The 13,928-nt window shown below is 31.0% G+C and overlaps 1 protein-coding gene across 1 annotated transcript; it reads left to right on the top strand.

The window, feature by feature from the left end:
• The first annotated feature begins 2,238 nt into the window (after window positions 1-2,238).
• On the top strand, window positions 2,239-9,065 carry LOC115244006. Its single transcript, XM_029821344.1, has 5 exons — window positions 2,239-2,495; window positions 4,069-4,329; window positions 4,411-4,855; window positions 8,438-8,789; window positions 8,886-9,065. Exons 1-5 carry the CDS (start codon window positions 2,338-2,340, stop codon window positions 9,047-9,049), a joined length of 1,380 nt encoding a protein of 459 aa, XP_029677204.1. The 5' UTR covers window positions 2,239-2,337; the 3' UTR covers window positions 9,050-9,065.
• The last annotated feature ends 4,863 nt before the right edge of the window (window positions 9,066-13,928 follow it).

The raw sequence follows: 13,928 nt of genomic DNA, 5'->3' as shown, positions 1-13,928 counted from the left end.
CGAACTCTTTTATGAATCGTTGAATTTTTTGTACGATGGCTACGATAACATGCTTGCCTGACGAAGTGGTCGTTATTATTCTGGAAGACGACAAAATTGCATTTTTTTATAAAACATTCTTCACAAACTTGATGGTTATTACAATTTTATAAAGCATTACATATGTAATCAATTATACAGAGTGTCCGGTAAAGATTGTGCCAACGATCGTGAGCAAGTAGAGCACAGTAAACTGAACAGAAAAGTCCTGTAACATTTTTTTCTATAACGCTTAATAAAGGAATTATTATTGAGTAAAGTCTGGCCAATCAGCGTCGACCTTTAGCCGCGCGCCTGATAGTGTGCGTGAGCTCTCCGTCGCTACGGCGACGTACACTAACAGACGGACGGCTCACTGACGTGCGTCCGTCTAAAAATCAGCGCTGATTGACCAGACTTTACTCAATAATAACTCCTTTATTAAGCGTTATAGAAAAAAATGGTACAGGACTTTTCTGTTCAGTTTACTGTGCTCTACCTGCTCACGAGCGTTGTCAAGGGTGCTTTGGGACACCCTGTATATACAGTATAAAAGGCCAGAAAAATCAGCATATCCTGCTATTAGAACGTGAAAAGTATGTTGGAATCGCGTTGAAACCGCATTTGTAAGTAATATTAATTTTAGATATTTTTCAATCTTTCTAAGTTTTATTTATATTTATATGGAATATGCTTGAGTTTTTTATATCTTCCAGATTATAATGAAAATGAATACTTTTGGTTAAACATTCAGTTAGAAAAATTCATAATGCAAATATATGTCTGTGTATAATTTATTAATATGTACTTAAGAGTTAAGAAATTGTGATCAAAGATTTAAATCTTCTGTAAATAAAAAGAATTTCGTATTATTAGATAGTATTATTAGATAGTATAATTAAACTGCAACATTTTAAGAAATTTTACAAATGTGAAATTTTAAAACGTCTTATAAATGCAAAATATAGAATATATAAAAGTCATTATTATGAAGGTAAGAGAAATATTGCAGAAGCAAAAAGTTTAGAGAGATAATGATAAAAAAAAACAAGGAATATAATTTTAAAATTATTATTGGTAATTATTTACATTAACGGACATCTCGCTGATAACCTTGACCTTCATATATGTTATAAGGGTGAGGTTTGCTGATTGCCGGTTGCCGGTTGCTGTGTTTCAGACGCGAAACAAAGTTTATAATTGCACGATTTCACATGGGTTTGTAACTTTCTGCGCGAAGCAAGGTCCATCCCATATCGCCCTGTGCTTCGGATGCGAAACGAGGTTTATAATTATACAGTTGTACATGGATTTACAAGTTTTTGCATAAAAATAATTTTAAAAATACAAAAAGTTATGATTTTACGTGTAGGCGGGGGAGGGGCTTCGTCCGTCTTCCTCGCCCCCACCCCAAAAAAATCAAACATAACCCAAACCTAATTTTAATATGAAATCAGAAATAGATTTGAGTTAGGTTAAAATTTTTTCGGGGTGGAGGTACAGAAAGAGAGGCGAAGCCTCTCTCTCGCCCACGCATTTTATTTAACCACGCCATATGTAAATAAATTAATCTGCTTAGGGTACGCTCTATTAAATGTATATAGTGTCGGAAAATATTACATTTTATTCAATAAACCTTTTTCGTCAAATATCTCAAAAACTATACTAGACCGCCAAATAAAACAAAGTGAATATTAATCAGTAACCTCACTCTTATAACATATGTGAAGATTAAGGTTATCGGCGAGGTATCCATTAATGTACATAATTACTTTATTATTTACTGGCAATTTAAATATTGTAAAAAAAGTTTACAAAACTTTTCGAAAGCTGTCGACCGCGTGATATTTTATTCAAACCTTCAAGTAGATAAAATAGGTATTTGATAATCGAAATGGTCATCAATTTAAACAAAATCACTTTGAAACATACCCATAAAACCATAAATCTCAACTACATTAGAAAGCAACTGTCTAGAAAATTTTCTTCAAAACTTTTTCGGACGTGCCTCTATCTATTATTCACGACCAATCAGAAGAATGGAATTTTTGTCCCTTTTGTTTAAGAGGACTGGTCAGTCAAACCATTTGAAGCATCTGTAACTTCTGGTAGAGTGCGTCTGTGGTATTATATAAAAGACAGTGTTCGTTGCAGGCACATCGTCTAGTGACTAACCAGAAGTTACAGTAAACTTGTGCGCTCACATTCGTATATATAGAAGTATATTAAATTAGTAATACGCAAGTAAATAACATCCGTTATTAATCCGTAAATAACTACCCGCGAGCTCTTTCGTGCAACGTTGAATTTTTTTCCACGATGACTACGATAACACATTTGCCCGACGAAATAATTACTATCATTCTCGAAGACAACAACATCAGCGTTAAGGACATCGTGAGTTTTAGTTCCACGTGTAAAAGATTCCGGCAGAATATACAGAGTAACAATGTTTGGGAAATAAAATTTTATCAAAGGTACTGTTATTTATTTATAAGTTCTTTATATTAATTTTACTTAATCGATTTTTGTTGTCCGACAAAACATCAATGCAAAAACCAATAATAAAAAAAAAATTAGAGCTGTTGCTTTCTTAGCTTCCTAACCTAAGATTTTTTTTGTTGGATGTTAGTACATTGTGAGAAGCGTGGGGCAGATAAAAAGAGATAGATAGCAAGTGTGCTCTCCCTTCTTCGTCTAACTATTGGCACTGTTTATCTATATGATTTATTTCTTCCTTTATTTAACATAATATTAAAAATTTCCCTTGTTTCGTTTGTTTTTATCTATCTATAAGTGAACATTTCAGTATAATTCAGTATAGAGTTCACTTTCTCTTCTGATAAAACACAATAAGCTATATCTGAATCAAGCTACGTATCACATGATAAGGATAGTTTTCTATTGCTCTCGACTCGTGATTCATTGTTATAGCAGATTCTAAATTTTCTTCTTTTTATCTAAACTTTATTACCGATTTATAAAGCATAAGGATTATTTTGTTTTTAATTATTGTCTTTAGTTATTGCACGTTTAAGAATACATCGTTTTTATCGCATAAATTATTTTAAATTTTTAAAAATAAAGCTAAAAAAAATCTTGTTACAGGTGTATTTAGTAGTATTTGATAAGTTTAAATTATTTTAATTTTGTGCTTAAAAAAAAGTTTATTTGGTAATGTAAAACACGTATGCACGCACGCACGCACGCACGCACGCACGCACACACGCACATACGCACACATTGAAAAACGCCAAACTGGAGAATACTGTTACAATTTTTCAATCTTATAACTTGCAATATGTAATACAATTACGTATAAATGTCTATATATATATTATATATATAATTATTCAAATAAAAACACTTTTTTATATTCATCTGTTTGTTTCCACAAAAATATATATTTATATAATATTTTCCTTATTTATACAATATTTTATTTATAAATAATTATATCTTTGAAAACTTACAATAATATTTTTTTTCTTTCTTAAAATTTTTTGTTCGAACATCATGGTTTCTACAATTTTACATCATTAAGTGCAATCAATTTTATTCATTCAGAGATTGTAAAGATTGAGCAAATTTTTTTTATTCTAAAATTTTTTTTCTGATTTTTTTAATGACACGTGCAAAATCAAAATATTTCTACATATTTATTCTAAACTCGACTTTTCATTCAAAAATTATTTAAAATGATAAATTTAAATGCTGCAAGATTATCGCAGCGAATGCATTTCGATAATACACACACTGTATATATGTGTGCACATAATTATTCAATATTGTTGTGGTTATTATAATTTGGTTATTATAATTTGGTGGTTATTATAATAGTTGGAAGAAATAATTATATATATATTTTTCTATTTTATGTAAAAAAATCCATGTTATTATTTATAATTTTTTTAATTTGGTCTAAATATTAATATGTACATGTATACTTGAAAAATTTATATGTACTTTAGAAATTATATGCCATAATATATTTATTGGTGATATTTATTGTTTAATATAATTTTTGATAAGTTTCCGCTTTAATTTTAGGTGTCCATCTGCAAAAAAAAAGTATAGCATAGCGAAACAGAAGAAAATTTTTGGCTATTTAGATTTTCAAGAGCAAATAAAAATAGGTTTAAAGTGTGTGAAAAGTCTACAGTATTATGCGTCACTGATATCCGATGATGATTTATGGTATAATAAAGAAGATGAATTTAAATGTTTTCTACATTCCATAATTAAAAATTCCATAATTTACTATTTTGTTTCGGATGAGTGTTGTAGAATTGTTTCTGCAAAATCACCATGGTAATATTTAATAAACTAAATTGCTATTAATATTATAAATTAAAGTAATTATTATACAGTTAATATATACTTTTTTTTCAGGCAACCTGGTTTCAGTTTGTCATTTGGACATAACTTCAATTTAGTTTTCCACTGCCTGAAACAGTATCGACTTGTCTACAAGCTATTTAAATTTATAAATATGCCAAAGGAGAAACAGCTTCCAGAACAATTATTTATTATTCTCGCACAATATTTTCGTCCACGTATATCTCATTCGGTTGTAAAAACATGGCTGGATGAAGTTGCACAAGAAGTATTATGCCGCCTTAAAATTAAATATCCAACTCATCCAATATTCTCTGTGTCCCCTGAGAAGTTTTCCTTTTGGAGAGACAACAATATCGATGACAATTTCTGGGATGCAAGAGAAGCGAAGCAAATAATGTGTATTCTTGAACAATATATATTTTCTGAAGAAATGGAGACAGATAAATTATTTAAACTGTGGATATCGTTAGACCTAGAAGACAAATTGTCATATTATGTAAGTTATTGTAAATTATATTAACAATAAGTTATAATCACACTTGGTTATGCGTTGTGCGAGCGTAACTATGTCTTTCATATCTTATAAATGTTCAATATAATTTTTCTAATATATATATATTTACGCCGTATAGACTTCAATTTCTTTAGATGCTCATATATATCAACTAACTACTATATATCACAGCGTAGCCAGAAGACTCGGTATACTTTGTGCTCTGATAAATAAGGAATGTTTTGGAATTGCATGGAAACCAAAATAGTAAGTATAATTTTAACTTTAGAGGTTTTCAATTTTTTTAGTTTTTATTTTTATATACTTTCATATATACTATATGCATGTATAATATATATTGTTTATTATATTATACATTAAAATTGTTTACGGTTTTTTTAAATACTTTGTTATAAATTGATGATATTAATTATTATACATAAAAATGCGATATTAAACATTTAACAAAAATATAGCGCGATACACAGACACACACATACAAACAGATGATAAAAATTCTTTTTCCCAATGAAAGATCAGTCATTTTAAAGTTTTCAAAAGATATAATTCTTTTATAAAAAATGATTTTTTAATTTATTTTACATAAATACATTCACATATTTAAATAAACTCAGTAAAACAATAGTTGTAGATATATTTGATAATTCATTTTGATATGTTGTGATATGAAATTTTTTTATTGATATCATTATATGAATTATATACTTTTTCAAGAGTTTCTCTTAATAGATTTTAGATACAAAAATTGAATGCATTGATTTATATAAAAAAATTGCATGCGATTGTAGGCATACATGCACATTAAAATAAATATTACAATTTTACGTTTCTGATACAATGTTACGCTTGTCTGGAAAGGTAATCATCAGTTAATTGCCTTCATTATTTATTTTTTTTAAATTTAGCAAATATTTTAATTTAAAAAATTTATGTTTTATAAATTCTATTTTACTGATAAAAATTATTAATTTTTTGATAACATTATGTTAACCATATGACAAAATAATTTTATATGGACAAATAAAAAAAATGCAATACATTTTTAAAAAATTATATAATTTTTTTTAAATGTTAAACTTCTTTTATTTTTTTAAAAAAGAAAAGATCTTTTACTGTCAAAATTTCCACAATTTTTGAAAATGCAGTTTCTCAGTTGAGATAGATTTATGTACAACATTTTTAATCCATTTCTAATTAATCTTTGCAAATGCTAAAAAAAGTATGAATATCGATTATAATAAACACACTTATTCTTATGCCTATACGTATATGTATGTACATATGTATATATATTCTTTCATTATCTTTAGTAATATAGAAAGTTGGGAAAATGCAGAGTATTTTTATTTGCATCTGGAATCTCTAAAGTTAAAAATTGTCAAAAGAAGATATAGCGTATACAGGGCGATTTCACTGCAACCATTAAATAAGTTATGGCATTTATGGGTATGTTATTGATTTTTGTAATTTTTTATATATACATATAATTTTTATTAATTTTAGTGGCAGTTAATAAAAATAACAATCAATTATAGATTTTGTGAATAATATGTTAAATAATATATTAACTCTCAATGAGTCAATTCATTTTATAAGCAATGAATAAAAGTAATAAATTTTTTTTTTTCTGTAGTTAAAATTTTGTTAACATACCTGTTTTTTTTTCAGAAATTCCAATTGACATTAGATTTTTATTCATTGATTAATTACTTTGAACTGAAACATCATTGTGATGTAGTTATGGATTGGATATGCAATCCGGTCGCTCGCTTGTTGAAACAAAGTTTAGAAATAGATGTTAAAAGCTTAAATATTAAACAGGATTCATTATATAGATGGGTCACATGTAATTTAATGGTATAATTTACAATAATGTACTTTATATACATACATATTTAAATATATATATAGGGGAAAGTAAAGTAAAACCGGGTACCTTTTAGATTTGTCTTCCTACAAAAAATCAGAAAACAAAGAAAATTTTGCTGACTGTTAATAGTCTTTAATGGATCTTAAACTATAAGAAAATGAGTTGCTGAAAAAAAAATATTTGGTTACCAAAAATAACAAGATTTTTTGGACAAGTCAAAATACCCGGTTTAGCCCTGGTCGGGGTAAAAGTGACGTTTAGGGGATGCAGATATATACAGGATGTTTCTAAATAAGTGCAAAAAATTTTAGGAGATGATTCTTTGTCAAAAATTAAGAGGGGTCTTTCATATAAACATATATTCCTATATCCCTCCTTGAGGAGTTATACTCCTCCAAAGAGAAAGTGACCTATGATTTTATGAAAAAAATTAAAGAAATAGAAAAGTTTTTAAAGCAATCAAACTGCTTTCCAACGCATATTTTTAGATGATCACATTCCGGCCCGTCACAAGCCCGTTAAAAAGTTCTAATAAAAAATTAAATAGGGGATGATAGTTTCATCCCTTTATAACGATACAGAAAGATTAAAAAAATATTATTAAGTATCTTTTTTATTAGTGGAAAATGTCCCTGAGTGACCTTCAGAAGATTTTAGCCGTCGCTCGTTTTTTATTAAAGACTTATTAACTAAAATATTATTTATTGAATGTGTTTAGTACTAATACATTTTCACATCTTAGACACGTTATTTTGCCACGAACAACTTTCTTTTCACACAAAAAATTTCACAAAGAATCAAAATTGTATGTCAAATTGATAAATTCGTACAAATGCATATTGAAAATTAAGGTAATCTCGAAATTATCTAACTGACTGATACACGACTATATGACATATTGAGACTGGTGATGTAGATACGTGTTATATACAAATATTTATTATATTCCCAAACACTGATTTGTTTTAATTTCTTTTGATATTCTTACTTAGTATGTTACTCACTATATGTTGTTTATATGGCAGTCGGCATGAATTACCAAGCTTATATTTTAAAGATAAAGAGAAATTAAATTAGAAATAGGTTTGGGTTAGGTTATTTCTTCCGGAAGTGGAGCCCCCCCCCCTCCGTAGGGGAGGCGCAACCCACTGTTTTATGCATACACTTTTTAATGCGAAGTGAGGTTCCACATGGGTTTACAACTTTTCACACAATTTTGAACTTCTCTCAAAAAAGAAATATTGTGTGCGCGTGGACACGGTTCATCTCAAAATAATGTTGGCATCAATTTACAATTAATGACACGAGTTAGCCAAAAATAGTAGCACTTATCACGAAGAAGCAGAGGAACCCGGTTTGACCCATCAGTATCTTTTTTATTAGTGGAAAATGTCCACCAAATTTCATTTTTTTAACTTGTCCAAAATTTGAAAAAAAAAATTAAAAACCTAATTGTTACCTTCCCCTTTGGAGGAGTGTAACTCCTCAAGGAGGAATATAGAAATATATGTTTATATGAAAGACCTCTCTTAATTTTCGACAAAGAACCATCTAAAATTTTTCGCATTTATTTAGACACATAAATAAGTCATATTTATTAAAATTATTTATAACATAAGTTATGCTAATAGTTAATTCAGAAATTAATTGACAAAATATCATTTAAATTCTGTTTTTATATTTTTTATATATAGGTGGAAGCTAAGATCCCAAGAAAGAACCAACCAAACAGAAGAAAAAATAATATAAAATTTGCAGTTGGTATGATTGTAAAGCACTCATATTTACATAGATTAGGGCAAGCATATTTGCCGGCTGCGAGAATAAATAATCACGGCGTGATAATTGGGTGGCATTTTAAATGTAAACGTAAGCTCATGAGAAAATCATTCTGTGACATGATGCCAAATCTGCTTTTTTGTGAATTGAATGGACACAAGCATACCTATTTCTGCAAATGTGGAATATTTGGCACGCACAGAATTTGCAATCAACCGCACTATATAATTCTCGCTGATAATAACAAAATATGTTATGCGCCACAAAGTATGTAAAATATTAGAGTAGTACGCGTTTATAAATTATATATCTTTTATGATCTTTCATTCGTATAATATAAAATACATCTTTTTTTTATTTTAGACTTTGTATCGATATGTCCACCAAAATGGATAAACAATATAGAAATTGGACAATATTTTTCTAGATTCGAAAATACTCACTACGTACCAAATGAAGCATTGGCAAATGCTTATCCATACGATATAGCTGCAATTCCCAGAATACTATCCAACAGTTTATGTTAAGCCGAGATTTCAATAAGGTAAGATAGAGAGTAAATAAAATTAATGTGTGTAGGTGTATTAGATAGAAGAATTAAAGATGATGCGAGATTAAATTTAAGAAACTGATAATTGAAGTTAATATAAGTTACGTAGTAAATAAATTTTGAATATTAATGTACTTTGTATAATAATTGTAATCTTGAAGAACGTAATAAAAAATTTTTATATACAATTTATATATATATATAACATTATATCGAATCATATGCGTGCCATTAGGTTTTCAAGATGCATTTATAATCATTTAAACAACTAATCGAACTCTGACATCAATGAGTTGACTCTTATCATATTCTTATCACAGTTCTTCATTACAGAACATCGTATGGTTCTTAATTCGGTTCTTGTCGCGTATAACAAACAAATAATTCAATATTATAAATTCCGTGGATCTCACGCTAAATTACATATTTTACGCATCTCAAAAGTTTTCATTTATGAATCAAATGTATAAGCATTTAAACGAATCCCTATTAAAGATATTTTACGATAAAAAATATTTGCTCATTTATAAATAGCAAAAGTTAAATTATTTTATTGTATAGGGGAAAGTAGGGTAAAACCGGGTATCTATTTGGATTTATCTTCCTACAAAAAATCTGGGAATAAAAAAAATGTTGCCGACCGTTAGTAGTCTTTAGTGAACCTTAAACTATGAGAAAATAAGGCCAGTAGCTGAAAAAAAAATTTTAGTTACCAAGAATAACAAGATTATGTAGAGAAGTCAAAGTACCCGGTTTTGTCCTACCGGTAGGGTCAAACCGGGTACCCATTTGAAAATATGCAAAACACCGTGTAATTACAAAATCTGAATTTATTTTAATCAAAATACAATATTTAGACGTATTCTATTGACAAAAATTACAAATAAAGATATCTTCTTGTTCGATATTGTTGCAGAACTTTCTTATTTAACTTTAGGGGTCTCAAAAACCTTTTTTTTTAATAGTTTCTTTTTCTGAGTGTTAGTTTTTGTTTCCAATTTTTTTTGTAGAGAGACAAAGGTAGAATAACAGTTCTTCTTCTTTTCATTACATGAGATATGTAAGTACCCGGTTTTGCCCCAACACAAGGAAAATAACAAATACGGCAATTGTATATTCCGGTGTACAAAGTGCTAATCAAAACTAATATGATATACTTTCTAATATGTACAGAATGCAATGCTGCATTTACCGAAACAGATGCTCTATATAGAAAAAGTGCACGATGACTCGATTCTTGCCTCGATATCGATTTTTTTTGGGCTAAAAACTTTGAACATCTATTAAAAAAGAAATATCTTATGCACAGGGGCACGGTTTGTTTTAAAATAATGATGACGCCAATCTACAATTAATAACACAAGTTAGCCATAAATAGCAGTACTTATTACGAAAAAACAGGGGTACCCGGTTTGACCCGCCTACCCGGTTTTACCCAACTTTTCTTTATATATAAGAATATTGTAGATTTAATTAGATTTGTTTTAACCATCAACAAGTAGAGTAAAGTTAATGCAATACATGAGCGTATCTTCTTCTGTTTAAAATAATTTTTGATATTTTATGAACAATTTTTCTATTCCCGGTATTCGGAATCCTCACACCCAAAGCAAATTGTAATATCTCCGTTATTTTTTATAAAAGATAAAACTGGAAATAGAAATAAAAACAAAGATTTTAATATTTCTAAGTGTTTAAGAAAATTTTTCATCTTTCTTTAACTTTTATATGTTACATATATACAAATTTGTACCCCCTTTTACTTGACTTGGATGCTTTACACATTTTCTTAGAAAAATTAATGTAAAAGATTGCTATCTTCAATTTTATTGCCAAATTATAAATCGTCAGGACATCGAATTTAACGCCGTTGTCGAAATTGAAATCAAAATCGTCTCTACTTAATTTTTTTCAATTAATCATATAAAATGCAGGAGTGTTTGCTCGGAGTGTTTGCTCAAGATTTGCGCTCCGACACGGATCGCGGAACACAAGCTTGGCGCGGCCAAGCTCGAGTTTGCCACCACGAACGAGCAATCGTGGCGAGAAGTGAGCGAGAGGTCCAGGAGAGCGATTGTGTACTACTCCTCCCGTAGGCTCGATGGTTGAGGAACGATCCGGATGGCAGGAGTGAAAGGCCCACGCCCGTGCCTCGGGCTCCTTGGCAAGGGCGACTGGCCCCGCGCACAGCACGCGTTCGCGCACTCACACACACAACATACACACACACACATACACGTGAGATGCGAGGAGGCCATCCGCGGACTCGGACTTCTTCTCCCAAGCCGTTCTCTCCGAGTCGCGCTCTCTCGCTCTCGCAAATTATCTCTCTCTCTCTCTCTCTCTCGCTCTCTCTCGCTCTCTCTCTCTCTCTCTCTCTCTCTCTTTCGCTCTGTCGCCGCGCCCGCCACGCGTGCACGTGTGCATACGCGCGCGAGCGCGCACACGTGTTTATCAGACATTCTTGCGCGCCATGATTTTTTTTCCTTAATGATTTAATGGATTCCTTTCATTCATATAAGGCGCCGGAGTCGATGGAAAGTGAGAGAACGTATGGATCCTGAAGAAATTTCCGCGGTTCAGGAAACGCGCTTTCGAGACGCAAAAGCATCGCTTGGCTGGAGAAATTTTACGATACGTTGGATAGGAATTTGCAGATGACAAGTGGATGTTTGTCACACGATGAAGTTCCGCAGGAACTTTTCTCTGAGTGTATCATTATTATATTTAATTATTTATACTGTAATTTATATAATTTTTATGTTGATAATAGTTTATGTTACAGGTAATAATAAAATAAAATTCAAATTTAAAAGAGAGAGAGAGAGAGAAAGTTGATAATAATTAAAATATATGTTTGTGGAATGTAAGATGTAGTAAGAAACAAACTCTCTGACAAATTAACAATTAATTAAAAAATTTTAATTACATTTTATATATTAATTTATAATACGCAAAAGTGCTACGTTCACGTTTAATGTCTCGATTATTACATTTATTACCTTGAAATTAACCGTCCGCCATTAATTTTTCCAATCCGTCGCGCGTTTTATCGATTCGATTCAATATCTTTCTCTAAATAATATTCCGCTCTCGTAACACATATTACGCGTGCATACGTGGATATAAATCATCGCAATATTCTTAAATGCAAAGAATGATTCATCATTAACGTTCACCAGAGTCAACTCATATTCGACGCGATAATTTGACGCTGGAAACGTCAAACCTTCTTATTATGTCAATCTCGTATCGTACATGCTACATCCTACACTGATATACGAGACATCATTGTGTAGCAATCATTTCGGCACTTTTGCAGTCGCAATTTCAACGAATTTCGTAATCCACCACCCAGGGATGTCAACGATCAATCAATGACAATCCTTTTGGAATTTACAGACACATCTCAAGATCTGGAGCAATTGTAAGCAAAGAAATCTTCTCGACTACGTTGTCACAAATCAAGGATTGCAGATGGAAATAACGTAACGTACATACTACTTTCATTTTTGCAATCCTTGATTCGACAACAGATTCGGAAAGATTTTTTTTTTTTTTTTTTTTTTTTTATATCGTTATTGCATTAACATCTAACGAAGATCGCTTCACCTTCTCTCTCGCAACACGCGTATTGTAATTTATCGATTGATTTATAACGGTAATACGTGTATACTGAATCTACATTCGAACCTTGTTAATTTCGTACAATTATAAGACGTGCAAAAATTGCTAACGCAATGAATGCGAGATATGTATTTCCAATTGACTCGCGTCAATTGAACGTAATAGATCAGACACATCGTCGGGAGATAAAAGGGGGTGTTCTCGGTTCCCGTAATTTCGTTGCGAAATAAATAATTGCGCTCGCACATTGATGAATCAGCACGATTTCCCAATTGCAGAAGCAGAAGTCACCTGATGCTCTCACAGTGTGTACTCTCGCTGAGGATCTGTACTGAAAGGCGAAGAGGACACGTTCCCAGGGCGTATACTCCCTGGTATCGATAGCATAATGCAGTAGTCATGCGTCCCGTTAGCGCTCAGGGAGAGCGAATCATATCGCTTCTAGTAGTTCGAGTTGCGTTTATCGGTCGCGAGATGACCACTTGATCGGGTTATCACATTCATGCATCGATATTAATAACTCCGCCGCAGGAGAGTTTCTCGGTGTTTCGCGTACATTCTCTTTATCTCGTGCTCGATCGATTTCGTAAAATATAGCATGATACACGCGCGCGCGCGCGTGGCAAAGTTGTTTATAAAACACTACGAAATTGCGTAATTTAGTGAGAGCGAATTTTATTCATGATAAAAAAATCAAATTTAAAAATTGATAATAATTTATATTATTATGATTTAATTATCGATATATTTTGTATAACTTTTATATTGATTTTTTTTTTTTTTCGACGAATGGACGAACCGTCAATCAATCGCATACGTCACATCGCTACAGAAAAATTGAATATTCTTCTCTCGATACGATATTCGGCGACGTGATTCCAAACTAATCCTTGCTAAAGTAAGAATTGGCTCACAGACGTAAAAGACAGATGTACTCGCCCATTTAGGACCGGAAAAAGCGCCATCATTAAAACAGATATTGATCGACATTTATTATTCATTCATCAGGTAAATTACGCGTATTCATGATCTTCCATACACACACACTCACACATGTACACCAATACCAATTCGCACTATCTGCTCGTTCGAGACATATTGGAGAATCGTCTATTCGAGAGCCTCTATCAAAAACGCATATTAGCGAACATTTATTATTCATTCATCACGCAATGTTGCATTCATCATGCTAAACAAGCGACTTCTCTCGTGCTACTCGTCACGATTCA

The sequence above is a fragment of the Formica exsecta genome, unplaced genomic scaffold (assembly GCF_003651465.1).
Source record: "Formica exsecta isolate Colony F162 unplaced genomic scaffold, ASM365146v1 scaffold786, whole genome shotgun sequence".
NCBI classification, from domain to species: Eukaryota; Metazoa; Arthropoda; class Insecta; order Hymenoptera; family Formicidae; genus Formica; species Formica exsecta.
Note: the sequence above shows the minus strand (reverse complement) of the source record. Positions and strands in the feature narration are given on the sequence as shown.